Genomic DNA, 16040 nt, shown 5'->3' with positions numbered 1-16040 from the left:
ATATAATTTAATGTAAAATTTTAATCATTATAAAAAGGATTTTGTTAAGTTGACAATAACTTTTGTAAACAATGTAAATAATAGGCTCTAAAATTGGCTAAAAACACACTACACTCTCAAATTATCCACTTAAATCTTAATATTAGAATAACCATCCGTACACCTAATGAAATAAACATCCGATATATCTATTGTTCACATTGTTTAATATTTTTATTGTTTACCTATACTTTTTTATATAAAAAATAAAATTAAACTATTATCAAATTAAGGTAGTTGCAAGATAAATTTAACCACTAACCATAAAAGTATCTTTATGATGTGTCTAATAAAATTGCCTTTCTAATGACTGGTTAGTATTCTATACTTTTTGTAACGATTAAGGTATATTATTAAATCTTATTGGTTAGCCATTTTGCAACAGCTTCATGCTTGAATTCCCACATAATTTGGGAGGCTCAAGAAATATAATTAACTTGCAATATCATTAAGAAGTTAAAAATTAAATAACACTTCATGATGCGTTGAATCTCAACTAATCCTTTGTTGAAACATAAGTAGCATAAGATATAGAGTTGATTATTACAAACAGATTACTCATATCAAAATAAGGCTAATTTTATGGTATTTTTATTTGGTGTCTAATTTGCTTTTTATAATAATTAATTTAAAATTAATTATTTGATTTTTTTAATAATTAGACAATAATTTTTAGACATCATAACAAAACACTTTGAAATAAAATCAAGGGTAAACTTCAATAAGAGATTTGAAGCCACAAATTGGGGTAATGGTGTATCTACTGTAGCCTGCTTCATGGATGAGCTTGTCCCATTCCTTCTTCTCTCTTTCTTTTCCATTGAACATTGCCAACATCACCAAATCATAATCCAGTTTCAGCTCAATCAATTCCTTATCATCGCTGGTTTCATCGATGGATATGTCTATGATTATCACCTTCCCTTCTTTCCCTCTTTCCGAAATAGCTTCCTTGCTGTTCTTCAATATCTTCAAGGCCTGCTCATCATTCCAGTCATGTAAAATCCACTGAAAACCAAACCAAATCAAAAACCATTAGATCAGACTACATCATCAATTAATTAGCTAGTTACCAATTAATGGCGACAGAATCAAGATACCTTGAGTAAGACTGCATCAGCAGAAGGGATCGATTTGAACATGTCACCGGCAACAAAGTTCAAATTCCCATCTCCTTTGAGGTTACCAACAACCTCCGGCTGGTCGAAAACGGTGCACTTCCACTGCGGAAACTCTTGATGAATAAGCTTGGAGACACCACCAACATCAACAATGGAGCCGAGATTCTCAAACACGTGCCTGCACTCCTTGAGCGCAATCTTGAACATGTATGAATCAGCGGCGAATAACCTAGGATTTTGGTTTGGGATTTTCACTTCTTTGCTTCAGAGGAGTAATTGGAGAAGATGAAGAATGATTGATTTTTTTTTTAATATGTTTTTGTTTTGTTGTTTAAATTATTTGAAACTATAAAATTAGGATTAATTGAATTCTAAAATTTCATTAATTTAAAAGGATATTTTTGTTTAATCAAATAAAAGAAGGATGTTTAAGACTTTTTATAAAATTAAATAAAAAATATTTTTTTTATTTTTATTTAATTAAAGGGATGTATTAGTAAAAGTGGTGATATAATATATATTTAAAAAACAAAAATTAAATGTTGATGTGGAAAATAAATTCCACGTGAATTGTTATTATTTATCCATATTTTAAACATATCGGTACGTATGAATTTATCATCGTACCATAACAAACACCTAAATTAAATTATATACGTATTTAACACATAAAATAAATATTATATTAGCACATAATAAGGGTAATGATATGTGCCTTAGCTTCCTCTCAACTCATTGAAAGTCTCTAACTCACAAAGAAAAGGTGGTGAATACATATCCTTTTAATCTATTGAAAGATAAAAAAATTAGTAATAATTAAAAGTTTTAATTAATCCTTCTAATTTTTAAATGGATAAAAATTTATATGTATATTTAATTTTTGAAAACATAACAAAATAAAAAAATTCCCAAGTCTTTTTAATTTAGAATTAATAGGATAATTTATAATCATTTTACTATACAAATTACTCGTTTTTGTTTTTTATTTGCTAGTATATAAGGCATACAAAAGAGTATCACTAAATCTTTTCTGGATAAATAAATATAATTGGTTCTATGGTGTAGTGGTTAGCACTCTGGACTTTGAATCCAGCGACCTGGGTTCGACTCCCGGTAGGACCTATTATTTTTTTGTTTATGTTAGCTAAATTCTTTTTTAAAATCTTAAATTTGGACAAGAAAAATTTTATCTTTATGAAAGTGAAGTAAATAGAAACTAAGAAATGTGCCTGCCTTATCGGGAAGTGGAAGAAGAAAATTAGGGAAATCAATGGCGGAGGAGAAATACAAAACCCTAGAGGTAGTAGAGAAGAACCCCAAATCAGGGGTGTTCCACCTTTACTTGAATCGTCCGAGACAACGCAACGCTCTGACGTATGATTTCTTCACTGAGTTCCCCAAAGCCCTGTATGCCCTGGACCACAACCGTGACGTCAACGTCATCGTGTTATCCGGCGCAGGTGATCACTTCTGCTCCGGCATCGACATTTCCCAGTTGAAATCTATCACGCAGTCCTACCACGATGCCGGGGAGAGTCTCCGTCGGCAGATCCTGGCGATGCAAGATTCCGTCACGGCGTTGGAGCGGTGCCGAAAGCCAGTGATTGCTAGTATCCATGGCGCTTGCATCGGGGGTGCAATTGACATCGTGACAGCCTGTGACTTAAGGTATTGCACGGAGGACGCGTTCTTTTCGGTGAAGGAGGTTGATTTGGCCCTGGCTGCTGATCTCGGCACTCTTCAGAGACTGCCATTAATTGTTGGCTACGGTAACGCCATGGAGTTGGCCTTGACAGCTCGCCGGTTTTCCGGTTCCGAGGCTAAGCAGTTGGGCCTCGTTTCTCGCGCTTTCCCTTCCAAAGATGACCTCGATCAAGCTGTCTCGGTTCTTGCTCAGGGTCAGTGTTCATCTTATCGATTTTAGTCTAATTGGATGACCTTATTATGGAATTGATTTATACACTATAGAATTAATACTTAAGAGTCTATAGTCTGCTACACTACACTACTCGAGTGAAGTGGTTCATCTAAATTGTTATTGGCATCACTTCATATTTCATTCATGACATGGTAAGTTTCCTGATATAGTTGGTGATTTTGATACTTGACAGAAATTGCTGCCAAGTCTCCCCTTGCAATCATGGGGACAAAAACAGTGCTGCTTAAAAGTAGGGACTTAACTGTGGATCAGGGATTGGACTTTGTTGCAACCATGAATTCTGCCAGATTGTTGTCAAGTGATTTAACTGAAGCAGTAGCAGCACAACTGCAGAAACGAAAGCCAGTTTTCTCGAAGCTGTGACTTAAAATTGTTGGAGGGAGTGACATGCATTTCGTTTGTCACTAGATATTTAGGATAAAGATCTATAATCTATTTTCATATATGGAAGTGCCAAAGAAATATATTTTTTAAACATGCAAATTATTGTTGCACGTTTAAGATATAGTAGAAGCTGAGTTAACACTTCCTTTATGATCATTATCCTTCAAATCACGAACATACAGTTCAAAAAATAAATAGATGACATACATTCTCTTATTGAAGTATTTGTAGACCTTCTTCATTAGAGATTTCATCGTGGTCTTCTCCCGCAATAGTTAGTATCAATAACAAATGAGAAGCAGGAACCCCTTGAATATGAGAAATGGTTGCTGTTCCATGAAATTGTAGCAATGCTCCATTAAGGTGCATGCAAGAGGACCATATTTCCATCATTGAAGTTCGTCCATACCCAGGACTTGTTGCTGTCTCAAACTTAACCAACACAAATTTCATGCTGAGCTTCTACAATCGCTCAAAGTCATGTAAAACCAAAACTTTCCTAAACATCATATTGGGGACAGTTTTGGTTGAAAATATTATTGCATGTTATCTCATTGTGCTGACGGGCTATCAATATTATTTGCCTCATCCAAACAGGGGTAAATGAAATGCACTAGAGTGTCATAAGATCCTAAATTTTGTTGAAAAGTGTTATAAAAGTAGTTAAAAAGCTTAATGCTAGACGTGGGATAAACTCGCTTGAACACCATTGTGTGAGGCAAATTTGTAAGTGGAAGATTAAATCCAACATTCGTGTATATAATACGTCAAAAACCTATGAAAGGAAATTAACTAAACATTAATTTCAGGTCAAGTCGTTAATGTTGGTGCAATAGTATATTCGTGATCAACTTCTTTCCTGGATGCTTCCCAGAGTCGATGTTCAATCCCCAGTTTCCTGAGCTCCAAAAGTCCTTGGTCAACTGAAATTTGAAAATAAACGAATGACAAATTGGAAATACTCTCAAGTATAATAACAAGAATTCATTCCTATGAAGTATGGAGTGCAAAATGGGGACGAAAAATAAAGCATAACCTATTAAGTGCATATGCCAGCATAGTTGAATTCAGATGTGAACTAATTTAGCACCACCGGGGTGAATGGGTACAGAAAACAGAAAACAGAAATCAGGGAGAAGGAGCAACTATTTATATGGTAGATGCCTGGATGGTAGATGGAAAAAAGTGCAATCCTTTGTCTTATACAAGTGGCTACTACACCTGACCCGGGGAGAAAAATAGTGGCTACTACAAGCCCAGTAATACAAGTGTCCATGATTCACTACGACTCTCCCCTTCATTGTCGTTTCCCTAGTCTAGACTCAGGCTACTCCATGCACATAATGAGGTGTTATGCAGCTTTGTCTTGTATGATTAAAGTGGAACATTAGCAAAAATTCACTCGGATAATTGATAGTGAATTTTCCCCCTTTTTTTCCTATAAAAAAAGAATTCATTAAAATGGGGGAAGATTAATGGTGAAACAACTGATCATTCTACTTACAAACCACCTAAGATGGCACGAATTGATACATCTATATAATTGTGTACAAAGTAACTAATTAAAATAAATGTGTCATCACTACCGTCAACAGCATCATGCGAGGTAGGAGAATGCACACTTCGACCAATCCAAAACTGAAGACGTTCTTTGGCAATGTCCTCCTCTATACCATGAGCCTTTGCTCTTCTCCAAAAATATGTAAGCCAAGCCTGTCCATATAGAACAGTTTAATTTAGACGGCATGTTTCAGTACTGCAAATTATATTTCTTGTTTGGCATAGAGAATAGTGAGAATAAACATAAACTATTGGTCATCAATCCCTACTGGTTATAATCCACCAATCGATAAAATGAAAAGGGTTGAGAGATTAATAGGTGTTGTTAATGATTTAAAAATTGTACATGTAAATCAAACTAAAAGAACCGTTTATCTATAATGCAGAAGAGAATAACTTATAGAAAACACAAACAATCAAAGATAAAAAATCACGAATTAAGGGAGAGCTAAACCCCATTTGTTTACTCGGAAAAGGGGAGATCTGTACCTCCTTGAAAAGAACATCCTCAGACTCCTCTGGACTTAATTCTACATAAAGACAATGACATTTAGAATAGCCTTATTATTTGCAAGAGACATATTTATTCAGCAAATAGTAGGTGGGAGAAACTTACCAAAGGCTTCCATGAACTTCGGGTCCCCTGGTGATTTAATATCTATAATGTCAAAAGGGTGTGAATGTTATAATTTATTTATTAGTTAAAATGGCAAGCACATTTTATTGCGTATAGAAAAAGGCCAATAGATAGAAGTCAAATGTGCTTTCAAGGTCATATACTTCCCCTGTTGTCCTATAACTATAAAGTCGAAATATGCGTGTACTGGTTTAACAGATAAGGACAGAAGCACTTCGCTTGTAAGGCTGCTCACTTTTGCCATACCCTGGCCATGGAATGGGGTACTCACCCTTGTCTATAGGTAGACCGTAGACAGTCACTCAAACTAAGAATAGAAACTAACTAGAATAGTGATGAATGCGGGAATGCATACCTGAGACAGATTGTCGAGCAGAACTTGGACGACGTTGTTGGGCTAATACTTGCACAATAGCATCCTCAACCTTAAGTAAGCAACCAAAATGAGAAAGGAAAAATGATTTGACAGGTTATGCACGACAACTATTGATTGGGAATTCAAAGCAACAAATACAATGCCTTCTAAACAAAAACATGAAAATTTTAAATGGTTTAATTATAAAAATGTGCGGTAGAGGAATGTTAGGAAAACAAGAAAACCAATGCATTCAAAGAAACCTTTAAAGATGCAAGCTCCTTCAGTCCCATTTCAACTGAAAGCATATTCTCGATATTTCCTTCTCCAGTAAGATCATTCAAGTCTGGAACAAGTTTGCTCCTCTTATCTGGGGCTTCATCACCTGCTTAAAACTGATTATAATTATATCTGGAAAAACTAAGGGTTCATGAAACAGAACAGTAAAAATTATTACTAAAGAAGAAATAACATGAGCACATATTTGTCCTATAATGCTGACAAATTAGTATGAAATGAAGAGTAAGAAGTCTTTATTTCATGCCTTTTTCCCAGCATTCCTCCTTAGCTTTTTGTCCTGCAGAAAGGACAACCTCAAAAGGAAGAGGGGCTAATGATGACCAAAGTTCATACTTTGAAACTGCAACATCTGCACAAATGCCTATAATCCATAGCAAATGTTACACAAAATAAAATTTAGCAGTAATGACTTATTAAAATCAGCTAATTCATATTCATGCTAGAATAATAGATAAACACCCAAAACATTGTGTATGCTAACACGTATACTATGACCAAAGATTAAAATACTGACAATTAAAATACTAACACTACCGTATTCTTTATCAATGTCCTGATGATTCATTAAGTTTTATGTTTGTTGTTAAGTTCCTTGCCCAACCCTACCATTTTACTGGACATGAAATTTGAGTATGAAACTATTTACAATAAAGCACAACATAAACAACGAAGTTATTAAGATGCATGCATAAACAACAATAACAACAGCTAAGCCTTGTATTCAGTCGGTGAAGTCAACATAGATTAGATTTTGCCACAGTATCATAGCTTGAAACTTGTTAACAGTCACAACATTAAGATCTAAAAAATTCACAAACAGTGAATACAATTGAAAACGATGATAAAAATCTTCAAGAGTTCATTCAAGTTCGTTCCAAATTGATTAACATATTGAACAATTGATATTAAAATGGCTTCTAGGTCATGTCAGGAATGGATGCCATAATCCCACATCCCCAGAAGAAAATAAATTAAAAATAAAGCTAAACCAAACAGCAGCTTACCATATTTTGCAGCTAAACCCCAATACCGAGCAAGCCAACACCTCTTAAGAACAACTTCCTCCTGAAAAGACAACAATTTATCAGTAAGTTCCCCAAATAACTAGCATATCCCAACGGACTCCTGCAACTGGGGAATTACATACCATTTCTTTCTGAGTTAATATCATTCTGTGTGTCATTGACCGAAGAGCTTTCACTTCAGATTCAGCTCCATTTAACTGGCTCACAGCAGCTGCCACTTCAACTTTTGCATTCTATTGGAGAAGAAATCATTTCAACATATAACAACAAGAGAGGAATAATTCTTAGAAAAAATTATTTATGCTGGCAATAATCAAGGGGGGAAGAAAGCATATGCACCTCAACTGCAGCCTTCAGAGATGTGATTTCCTTACCAATTCCATCCTTAGAGTCTTTGGCATTTTTAAGTGCAGCCTGTATCCAACAAGAGATGGTACATGCTACTATTTGGTGAACAATAGCTCCATTCTCTGTGAAGTATACATACTTCTTTTATGATACACACATCTACACTTCAAGTTATTCCCACATTACCTCTCTTTGGCGCAATGCTGCTTCCTTTCTGCAATGTCATAATGCAGGTGTGTCATATATACTATTAAGTGAAAGAAAATCCACTTGAAAGAGTTAAGATATAATTCACTAACCTGCTCAAAAGTTTAGCTTCCAAAGATACACCTTCTCCAAGAGAAGCTACCTGCAGACTCCAACATAAAGAAAGATTAATTAATTAAACACCGCAAATGCAGAAATCTGAATTGTCTCATAACACACATACAAGAACAATCAAGTCTTTTGCAACTAAGTGGAGTTGGATACATGATGATCAAACAATGTTATGGTGTCCTCTACCTCAAACTACGAGGCTACCCTCCCATCAAACTACTCTTTACAAGTCTCTTCACACGTGACCAACCAATCTAGAGTGAGTTTCTACCATCTTTTTCACAATAGGCATGTAAACATAAATATAATAAATTTCAGAAGTAAAATAGAAGAAGCAAAAAAGTTTTATCATTTATACTTATAGGTGAAACTATTTAAGCATGTCAACAGAGAACAAGCAGACAATCATTTAGTAAACCTCAATCATATACCAAGAAAGAAATAAAGCAAGTACCTGTTTCTCAAGCTCCCTAACTCTGGCCTCTGCTTCCTTGCATCTCTCTTCCTCAACTCTGAGCTGTGTGTATCAGTTTCAACCAAGGTTAGTACTATCAGCATCACGAGGGAGAAAGAGATAATATTAAAATACCTTGTCAAGAATGCTTTCATTCTCTTCCTGGAGCATATCAACCTGCAGACAGAGAAGACACCTCAATTCGAAACATACAAATCCTCTTTATGGGAAATGCATACCAAAGGTGTGGTACAAGAAGCAACTAACCTCATCAAGAAGTGCAGAAGCATCACGGTTTCCTCCTGAATCTTTTGGTTGAACAAGGCCGGAGTCAAACGGAAACCTGTAAATATTCCGCTAAACTGAGTTACATGATAATGCAGATAGAGGAGCTCAAAATTGCTATTGCAGTTTTCATATTAAAATATCCAAATCCAACTAAGGAAGCATTCGCGTCTTATCAGAACTAGAAATAAACAATTTGTAATGCAGAGGAATGAGCCAGAGTGAGCGTGAGAGTGGTAGTTAGTTAAATTTACCTTTTATCCTTTGACTTATTGGAGCGAATGAGAGGGTCGAGTGGAGCTGGAGCTGGAGCTGGAGCTGCTGCGGCCAGAGTAGGAGTCCTGAGGCTGAGCGGTGGTCTATTCACGGTAGGTGATTGTGCCGGTGCCGGTGCCGGTGATAGTGCCGGAGCCGGACGAAGATACGACGCTGATGCTGGTGCTTCTTCCACAACCACAGGATTCTGAGGTAACTAATTAATATAGCAATTCACAGCATTAAAGAATCCAAAGTATTTAGTTAGTCGGTTAGAGTAACAAGTAGCAACTAAACGAGGAAGAAAAGGAAAAGGAAAGAAGAACCCACCGCAGGAGAGGGAGATCTACGAGTGCGGGAGGTGATGTTGCCACAGTATCATAGCTTGAAACTTGTTAACAGTCACAACATTAAGATCTAAAAAATTCACAAACAGTGAATACAATTGAAAACGATGATAAAAATCTTCAAGAGTTCATTCAAGTTCGTTCCAAATTGATTAACATATTGAACAATTGATATTAAAATGGCTTCTAGGTCATGTCAGGAATGGATGCCATAATCCCACATCCCCAGAAGAAAATAAATTAAAAATAAAGCTAAACCAAACAGCAGCTTACCATATTTTGCAGCTAAACCCCAATACCGAGCAAGCCAACACCTCTTAAGAACAACTTCCTCCTGAAAAGACAACAATTTATCAGTAAGTTCCCCAAATAACTAGCATATCCCAACGGACTCCTGCAACTGGGGAATTACATACCATTTCTTTCTGAGTTAATATCATTCTGTGTGTCATTGACCGAAGAGCTTTCACTTCAGATTCAGCTCCATTTAACTGGCTCACAGCAGCTGCCACTTCAACTTTTGCATTCTATTGGAGAAGAAATCATTTCAACATATAACAACAAGAGAGGAATAATTCTTAGAAAAAATTATTTATGCTGGCAATAATCAAGGGGGGAAGAAAGCATATGCACCTCAACTGCAGCCTTCAGAGATGTGATTTCCTTACCAATTCCATCCTTAGAGTCTTTGGCATTTTTAAGTGCAGCCTGTATCCAACAAGAGATGGTACATGCTACTATTTGGTGAACAATAGCTCCATTCTCTGTGAAGTATACATACTTCTTTTATGATACACACATCTACACTTCAAGTTATTCCCACATTACCTCTCTTTGGCGCAATGCTGCTTCCTTTCTGCAATGTCATAATGCAGGTGTGTCATATATACTATTAAGTGAAAGAAAATCCACTTGAAAGAGTTAAGATATAATTCACTAACCTGCTCAAAAGTTTAGCTTCCAAAGATACACCTTCTCCAAGAGAAGCTACCTGCAGACTCCAACATAAAGAAAGATTAATTAATTAAACACCGCAAATGCAGAAATCTGAATTGTCTCATAACACACATACAAGAACAATCAAGTCTTTTGCAACTAAGTGGAGTTGGATACATGATGATCAAACAATGTTATGGTGTCCTCTACCTCAAACTACGAGGCTACCCTCCCATCAAACTACTCTTTACAAGTCTCTTCACACGTGACCAACCAATCTAGAGTGAGTTTCTACCATCTTTTTCACAATAGGCATGTAAACATAAATATAATAAATTTCAGAAGTAAAATAGAAGAAGCAAAAAAGTTTTATCATTTATACTTATAGGTGAAACTATTTAAGCATGTCAACAGAGAACAAGCAGACAATCATTTAGTAAACCTCAATCATATACCAAGAAAGAAATAAAGCAAGTACCTGTTTCTCAAGCTCCCTAACTCTGGCCTCTGCTTCCTTGCATCTCTCTTCCTCAACTCTGAGCTGTGTGTATCAGTTTCAACCAAGGTTAGTACTATCAGCATCACGAGGGAGAAAGAGATAATATTAAAATACCTTGTCAAGAATGCTTTCATTCTCTTCCTGGAGCATATCAACCTGCAGACAGAGAAGACACCTCAATTCGAAACATACAAATCCTCTTTATGGGAAATGCATACCAAAGGTGTGGTACAAGAAGCAACTAACCTCATCAAGAAGTGCAGAAGCATCACGGTTTCCTCCTGAATCTTTTGGTTGAACAAGGCCGGAGTCAAACGGAAACCTGTAAATATTCCGCTAAACTGAGTTACATGATAATGCAGATAGAGGAGCTCAAAATTGCTATTGCAGTTTTCATATTAAAATATCCAAATCCAACTAAGGAAGCATTCGCGTCTTATCAGAACTAGAAATAAACAATTTGTAATGCAGAGGAATGAGCCAGAGTGAGCGTGAGAGTGGTAGTTAGTTAAATTTACCTTTTATCCTTTGACTTATTGGAGCGAATGAGAGGGTCGAGTGGAGCTGGAGCTGGAGCTGGAGCTGCTGCGGCCAGAGTAGGAGTCCTGAGGCTGAGCGGTGGTCTATTCACGGTAGGTGATTGTGCCGGTGCCGGTGCCGGTGATAGTGCCGGAGCCGGACGAAGATACGACGCTGATGCTGGTGCTTCTTCCACAACCACAGGATTCTGAGGTAACTAATAATTCACAGCATTCACAGCATTAAAGAATCCAAAGTATTTAGTTAGTCGGTTAGAGTAACAAGTAGCAACTAAACGAGGAAGAAAAGGAAAGAACCCACCGCACCCACCGCAGGAGAGGGAGATCTACGAGTGCGGGAGGTGATGTTGCTGGTAGATTTGATGGCATTTCTGGATAGAGAGAGAGGTGGAGGAGCAGCGTAGCGAAATCCGAGATCGTCGTCGTCGTCGTCATCATCGTCGTCGGCGGTCTGGGAAGCCATGACCTGTGCGAGGCGCTGAGCGGCGGCTTTGGCGGCAACATTTTGATTCCTCTTGACGGTTGAGATTCCATTGTTTCCGGTGAGAGTTAGGGAGGAGGAGCGAGCATGGCCAGCAGCACCATTACGTGAAGAAAGAGAGCTAGATTCACTGCTCCACTGCCTGACAGAAACCGGGCTCTCACTTCCTTTACGCTCCATCACCATAAAAAATGCTTAATGCTAAATGCTAATGAAACCTCTTCGTCTTCCTCTTCCTGAAAAGAAATATTCCCAGTCAAGTGACTGTGAGCCTCTTTAGTCTTTACTTTGGTTTACACTTTACACTGCTTTGCTTTTTTACTCGATTCTCATTTCACACTCTGTTCCTTACTTATCAAATATGACAAACTTTTTTTCTTTTTTTGAATGGTACAGCTGAATGTTAAGAGGTCATAACTCATGACTCTACTACGACCGGGACACTGCAACGAGAAAGAGGAACCCATTATAAAGAAGGGTCCCGCACACACTATAGTCTTCAATGTTTTTTGCAGCAACTCTCTCTCAGACTCTCACCGCCATTTTTTGGCTTTTTGGGAAGTTAAATTAGTAAAGTGTGCAAATTAATTAGAAGGGACACGTTATACTTATACTAAATTACTAACCAAAATCAACACTATACTAATTAAAATCAAGCAATTTTTTTTTTTTGGTCATATAAACACACTCACACACTAACCTAGCCACCAACCACTGCTAGGATACTTGTGTGGCTTTGGTTTGAGGCAAATAATTTTGCCACTGAATCACATGCCTCAGCCAAAATCAAGCAATTTGTGTCACTCGTTGTAAGAAAGTGTGTTCTTTTTTCATGGCAATGGTTTTGGGCTTGTCAACCATGGCTATAGTAGATACTCTAGTTTGGGCAAGATCCTTCTTTTGTTTGGGCCAGACTCCCAGCTACTATAACATTTTTGAAAGTTGAAAGAAGTTTACAAAAACTTTTTATCAAACCAAAAGCCCAAAACCTATTGAAAAATAATAATTTAACAGTTAATTCAGGTCCAAAAAAAAAGGTTAATTAATTCTTTCTAGTTGTTAAATTTGTATTTCTTTAAGCTTATTTTATGATTTCAAAAGTTTTCTGAAACCTTTTTTTATCACATGATTAACAAAATTGTTGAGATATGTGGAAACACGTAAATTAGAAGTGAATCAGAAGTTTGTTCTCTATCAATGCGAGTATACCCCACCGACCATACAATCACTATCAAATAATTCATATCTAAACTTCTAGATTATGTTGTTTAATCAAATTAAATATGATAAATTTTGACTAGAGATAGAGATAACGCAATTAACTAAAATTAGAGTAGGTCTACGTATGAAACCTTTATATTATTATTATTATTCAATTCAAAGCAAAAACCAGTACATGCATAACAGCATCAACATACTTTGATCACAAGAATCAAAGCCTGAAGAAGCTAAGGTGATGATGATATTGATTGCACATAACTCATAAGTAATCATCATTCATCACCACCACTTATTATTCCATCATTACATAGCAGATATTCATTCTAAAAGGGTCTTAGTTTCGGTACGATGCGGTTGAAAGCTGCAGGTACACATTGAGATACAGTGTTTGATAACGTTGCCATCAATGTTTGGGACACCCTAACACTATCATCAACTTCAACACAATCCTTGATTTGATTGCCGTAGTGGTTAGTAATATCGCGGTACCTATCCCAAAGCATGACGCCACCATAGTTAGGAGTGTGCTTGATGTTTGGAAGAACCTTAGTACACAGATCTTGCGGTGAAATATAGCCACCGCTGGGAGCTGCATCAGGTGCAGCGGGTAGCCCCATAAACACCGTGTTATTGAGCTTCACATAGGAGGTCCATGTATTCCATGAAGATAAGAGCAAAGATGCGTCGCCGTTACTATATTGGCATGGAGGGTTGTTGTAGAACTGAACGAATATGTAATCGAAAAGCCAAGTTCTAATGGCGGTATCAAGGTAGTGATCTGTGAAGGAACATTCTGGTGCTGCCGACAAGTAAAAGTACCTACAGAAGTAACACATCCAAAATATTTTGGTATCAGAAAATCTCGAGAGTCAATAGATTTTAACAAATTTTAGTAGGTAATTGACTAGTATAAATACTAAATTATTTAGAATAAATAAATTTTGTTAATTTATATGAGAAAGTATAGAGATAATGATTTTAGTATACAATATGTATAATAGAAGTAAAATAAAAAAATTAAATAATAATTAATAATTAACTTTTTTATTAATTTTAAATTTTAAATTTTAAAAAATTAGGATTAACAATTAAATGTTTTAATATGTACTCTAAAAACTTAGTTTGTATGGTATAGGTTGGATATTTTTTGTCATCTTCTAAATTTGAAGAACTTGTTCTTTTATCATAGCACAGAGCATTCGTTCAAGTTCTTTTCGGGACTTTGATGAATATGGCGAATAAGGAATAATGACATCTTCAATCTTTATGAGACTTGGCCTCCAAAAAAAGTGATTTGTCTGGCATTAGCTTCAGAAATGGAGCTTAAGAATATTTCTGAATTATAACGTACGTCCCTTCCCTTTATTCTAAATGGTTTTTAGCATTTTCAATCCATTGGTACTTTCAAAATTAATTGTGATGTTAGTTATCCTAGTTCAAGTGATAGTGTTGGTTTTGCTTGCGTTATTAGAGATTGTAATGGGAGTTGGCAAAGGGGATGTTTGGAAATGATTGAAAGTAATAGTATTCTTCAGGGGAAATATTTGCTATTTCGATAGGATATCTCTTAGTTTGGGATGTGGGTCAGCGAGATGTTATTTGTGAGATGGATTGTGTGGAAGCGTTTAATCTTGTTACTAATCACCAATATGGTTTTGGGTTTATTGATCCGTTGGTGCTCAAAATAAGGAATATCAGGCATTAAAATTGGTGTGTGGACTTTCGTTTAATTATGAGAGATGCAAATACAGTGGCAGACACTAGGGCAAAGATGGCGATGAGGTCACAACTTCATCATGTGAAGCTTCCTTCTCCTTGGGAGGAGTTTAAAAGTAATCTTAAGCGAGGTTGTCTTTCTATTTAAGCATTTCCTTTATTTTTCTTGTATTTTTTCTTTGTTTAGTTTATTTAAGTCACAAAAAAAAAACGTTTTAATGTTTACAGTTATTCAACGTCTCATCAAAACCTCCCATCCATCTATGCTTGACATTGACGTCGTAGCAACCCCCGGCCGACCGTTCTGGGGTTATGGCCAACCAAAACCTCACCTGGTCTTTCCGTTGGCGTATCGGATTTCTCGGCAGGCCCTTCCTTTCTCCCCTGTCGCCACGGCCACGTCAGGTTGCGGCGCAACCGGCAACCATTCAACGCTGCACCCCTGGATCTCGTCGCAGCCGCAACCAGTCACCACTGAACCTCCGTTGGCACACCGTGGTAGCAAATCCGAGAATAGGAAATCCCTCTCTTCTCCTCACACAAGCACGACGGGTGAAGAAAATTTTGCTACACCATCATCAATAACCATTGATGATTATATTCCTTCAAATGGCAATTGTGCTTTATAACTCCCACAAGATACCAATCAGGTACAAAAGTGAAAGTCTTTTTTTTATACGGATGTCAGTGGATGGTTATTTTTATGCCTAATGCGGATAATTATTTACGTAAGTACAATTAAAATAATTTGAATATTCAATATAGTAGATATGCAAATGGTTGTTTTAATGAGCATTTAGATGATTATTTTATTGAATTTGGTTGAAGCATAAAGACTAAACATTTTGAGGGATGATTAGTTTTACATGTAATCGGATGGTTATTTTAATTGGGGGAGGGGGTTCATGGCGCTGTTGGAGCTGCTGGGGGAGGTCACGGTGTTGTTGGAGCTGCGGAGGTTCACATTGTTAAAATTTGAAATTTGAAATTTGATGGTTATTTTTGTCATATATTACAAAGTGCTTTTTATTTTTTAATCCACCATGGGTTAATAAATCAGTACATTGTACACATTGTCAAAATTTTTCATTGTCTCTCTAGCAGAGTTCAAGTTATATTTATTTATGTGTGTAAATTTTAGTATATATAAATATAAATTATATATAATTAACGTTACTTTTTCACTGTACACCGTGTAAAACCAACATTTTAATATATATATATATATTATATTATCTATTAAATGTAAGTATAAATTTTTCTAAGCGTATGTTTTTAGTG

At 36.3% G+C, this 16040-nt stretch overlaps 4 protein-coding genes and 1 non-coding gene across 5 annotated transcripts in view; 2 read left to right on the top strand and 3 right to left on the bottom strand.

Annotated features, from left to right (window-relative positions):
• On the bottom strand, positions 469 to 1936 carry LOC107616277 (isoflavone 4'-O-methyltransferase-like). The gene is made up of 3 exons (XM_016318253.1): positions 1911 to 1936; positions 1140 to 1422; positions 469 to 1047 (listed from the first exon to the last, which is right to left on the bottom strand). Exons 1-3 carry the CDS (start codon positions 1934 to 1936, stop codon positions 745 to 747), a joined length of 612 nt encoding a protein of 203 aa, XP_016173739.1. The 3' UTR covers positions 469 to 744.
• On the top strand, positions 2211 to 2282 carry TRNAQ-UUG. Its single transcript has one exon. It is a non-coding gene; the product is annotated as a tRNA-Gln (tRNA).
• On the top strand, positions 2338 to 3699 carry LOC107617815 (delta(3,5)-Delta(2,4)-dienoyl-CoA isomerase, peroxisomal). The gene is made up of 2 exons (XM_016319686.2): positions 2338 to 3058; positions 3272 to 3699. The coding sequence occupies exons 1-2, from the start codon at positions 2431 to 2433 to the stop codon at positions 3460 to 3462; spliced, it is 819 nt and encodes a 272-aa protein (XP_016175172.1). The 5' UTR covers positions 2338 to 2430; the 3' UTR covers positions 3463 to 3699.
• On the bottom strand, positions 4008 to 12403 carry LOC107617814 (coiled-coil domain-containing protein SCD2). The gene is made up of 27 exons (XM_021112078.1): positions 11652 to 12403; positions 11321 to 11538; positions 11049 to 11124; positions 10917 to 10958; positions 10782 to 10844; positions 10309 to 10358; positions 10196 to 10223; positions 10001 to 10075; positions 9784 to 9894; positions 9567 to 9701; positions 9351 to 9398; positions 9020 to 9237; positions 8748 to 8823; positions 8616 to 8657; positions 8481 to 8543; positions 8008 to 8057; positions 7895 to 7922; positions 7700 to 7774; positions 7483 to 7593; positions 7340 to 7400; positions 6580 to 6696; positions 6299 to 6420; positions 6036 to 6105; positions 5660 to 5701; positions 5533 to 5573; positions 5070 to 5196; positions 4008 to 4406 (listed from the first exon to the last, which is right to left on the bottom strand). Exons 1-27 carry the CDS (start codon positions 12006 to 12008, stop codon positions 4294 to 4296), a joined length of 2559 nt encoding a protein of 852 aa, XP_020967737.1. The 5' UTR covers positions 12009 to 12403; the 3' UTR covers positions 4008 to 4293.
• The window catches only part of LOC107619034 (hevamine-A), a 5993-nt gene continuing 3115 nt past the window's right edge, over positions 13163 to 16040 (bottom strand). The window contains exon 2 of the mRNA XM_016321243.2: positions 13163 to 13862. Coding sequence (XP_016176729.1) covers positions 13367 to 13862 — 496 coding nt within the window. The 3' untranslated portion in view covers positions 13163 to 13366. The remainder of the gene's footprint in view (positions 13863 to 16040) is intronic.

The sequence above is a fragment of the Arachis ipaensis genome, chromosome B09 (assembly GCF_000816755.2).
Source record: "Arachis ipaensis cultivar K30076 chromosome B09, Araip1.1, whole genome shotgun sequence".
Lineage (NCBI taxonomy): Eukaryota > Viridiplantae > Streptophyta > Magnoliopsida > Fabales > Fabaceae > Arachis > Arachis ipaensis.
This window is presented reverse-complemented; position numbering and strand designations above follow the sequence as displayed.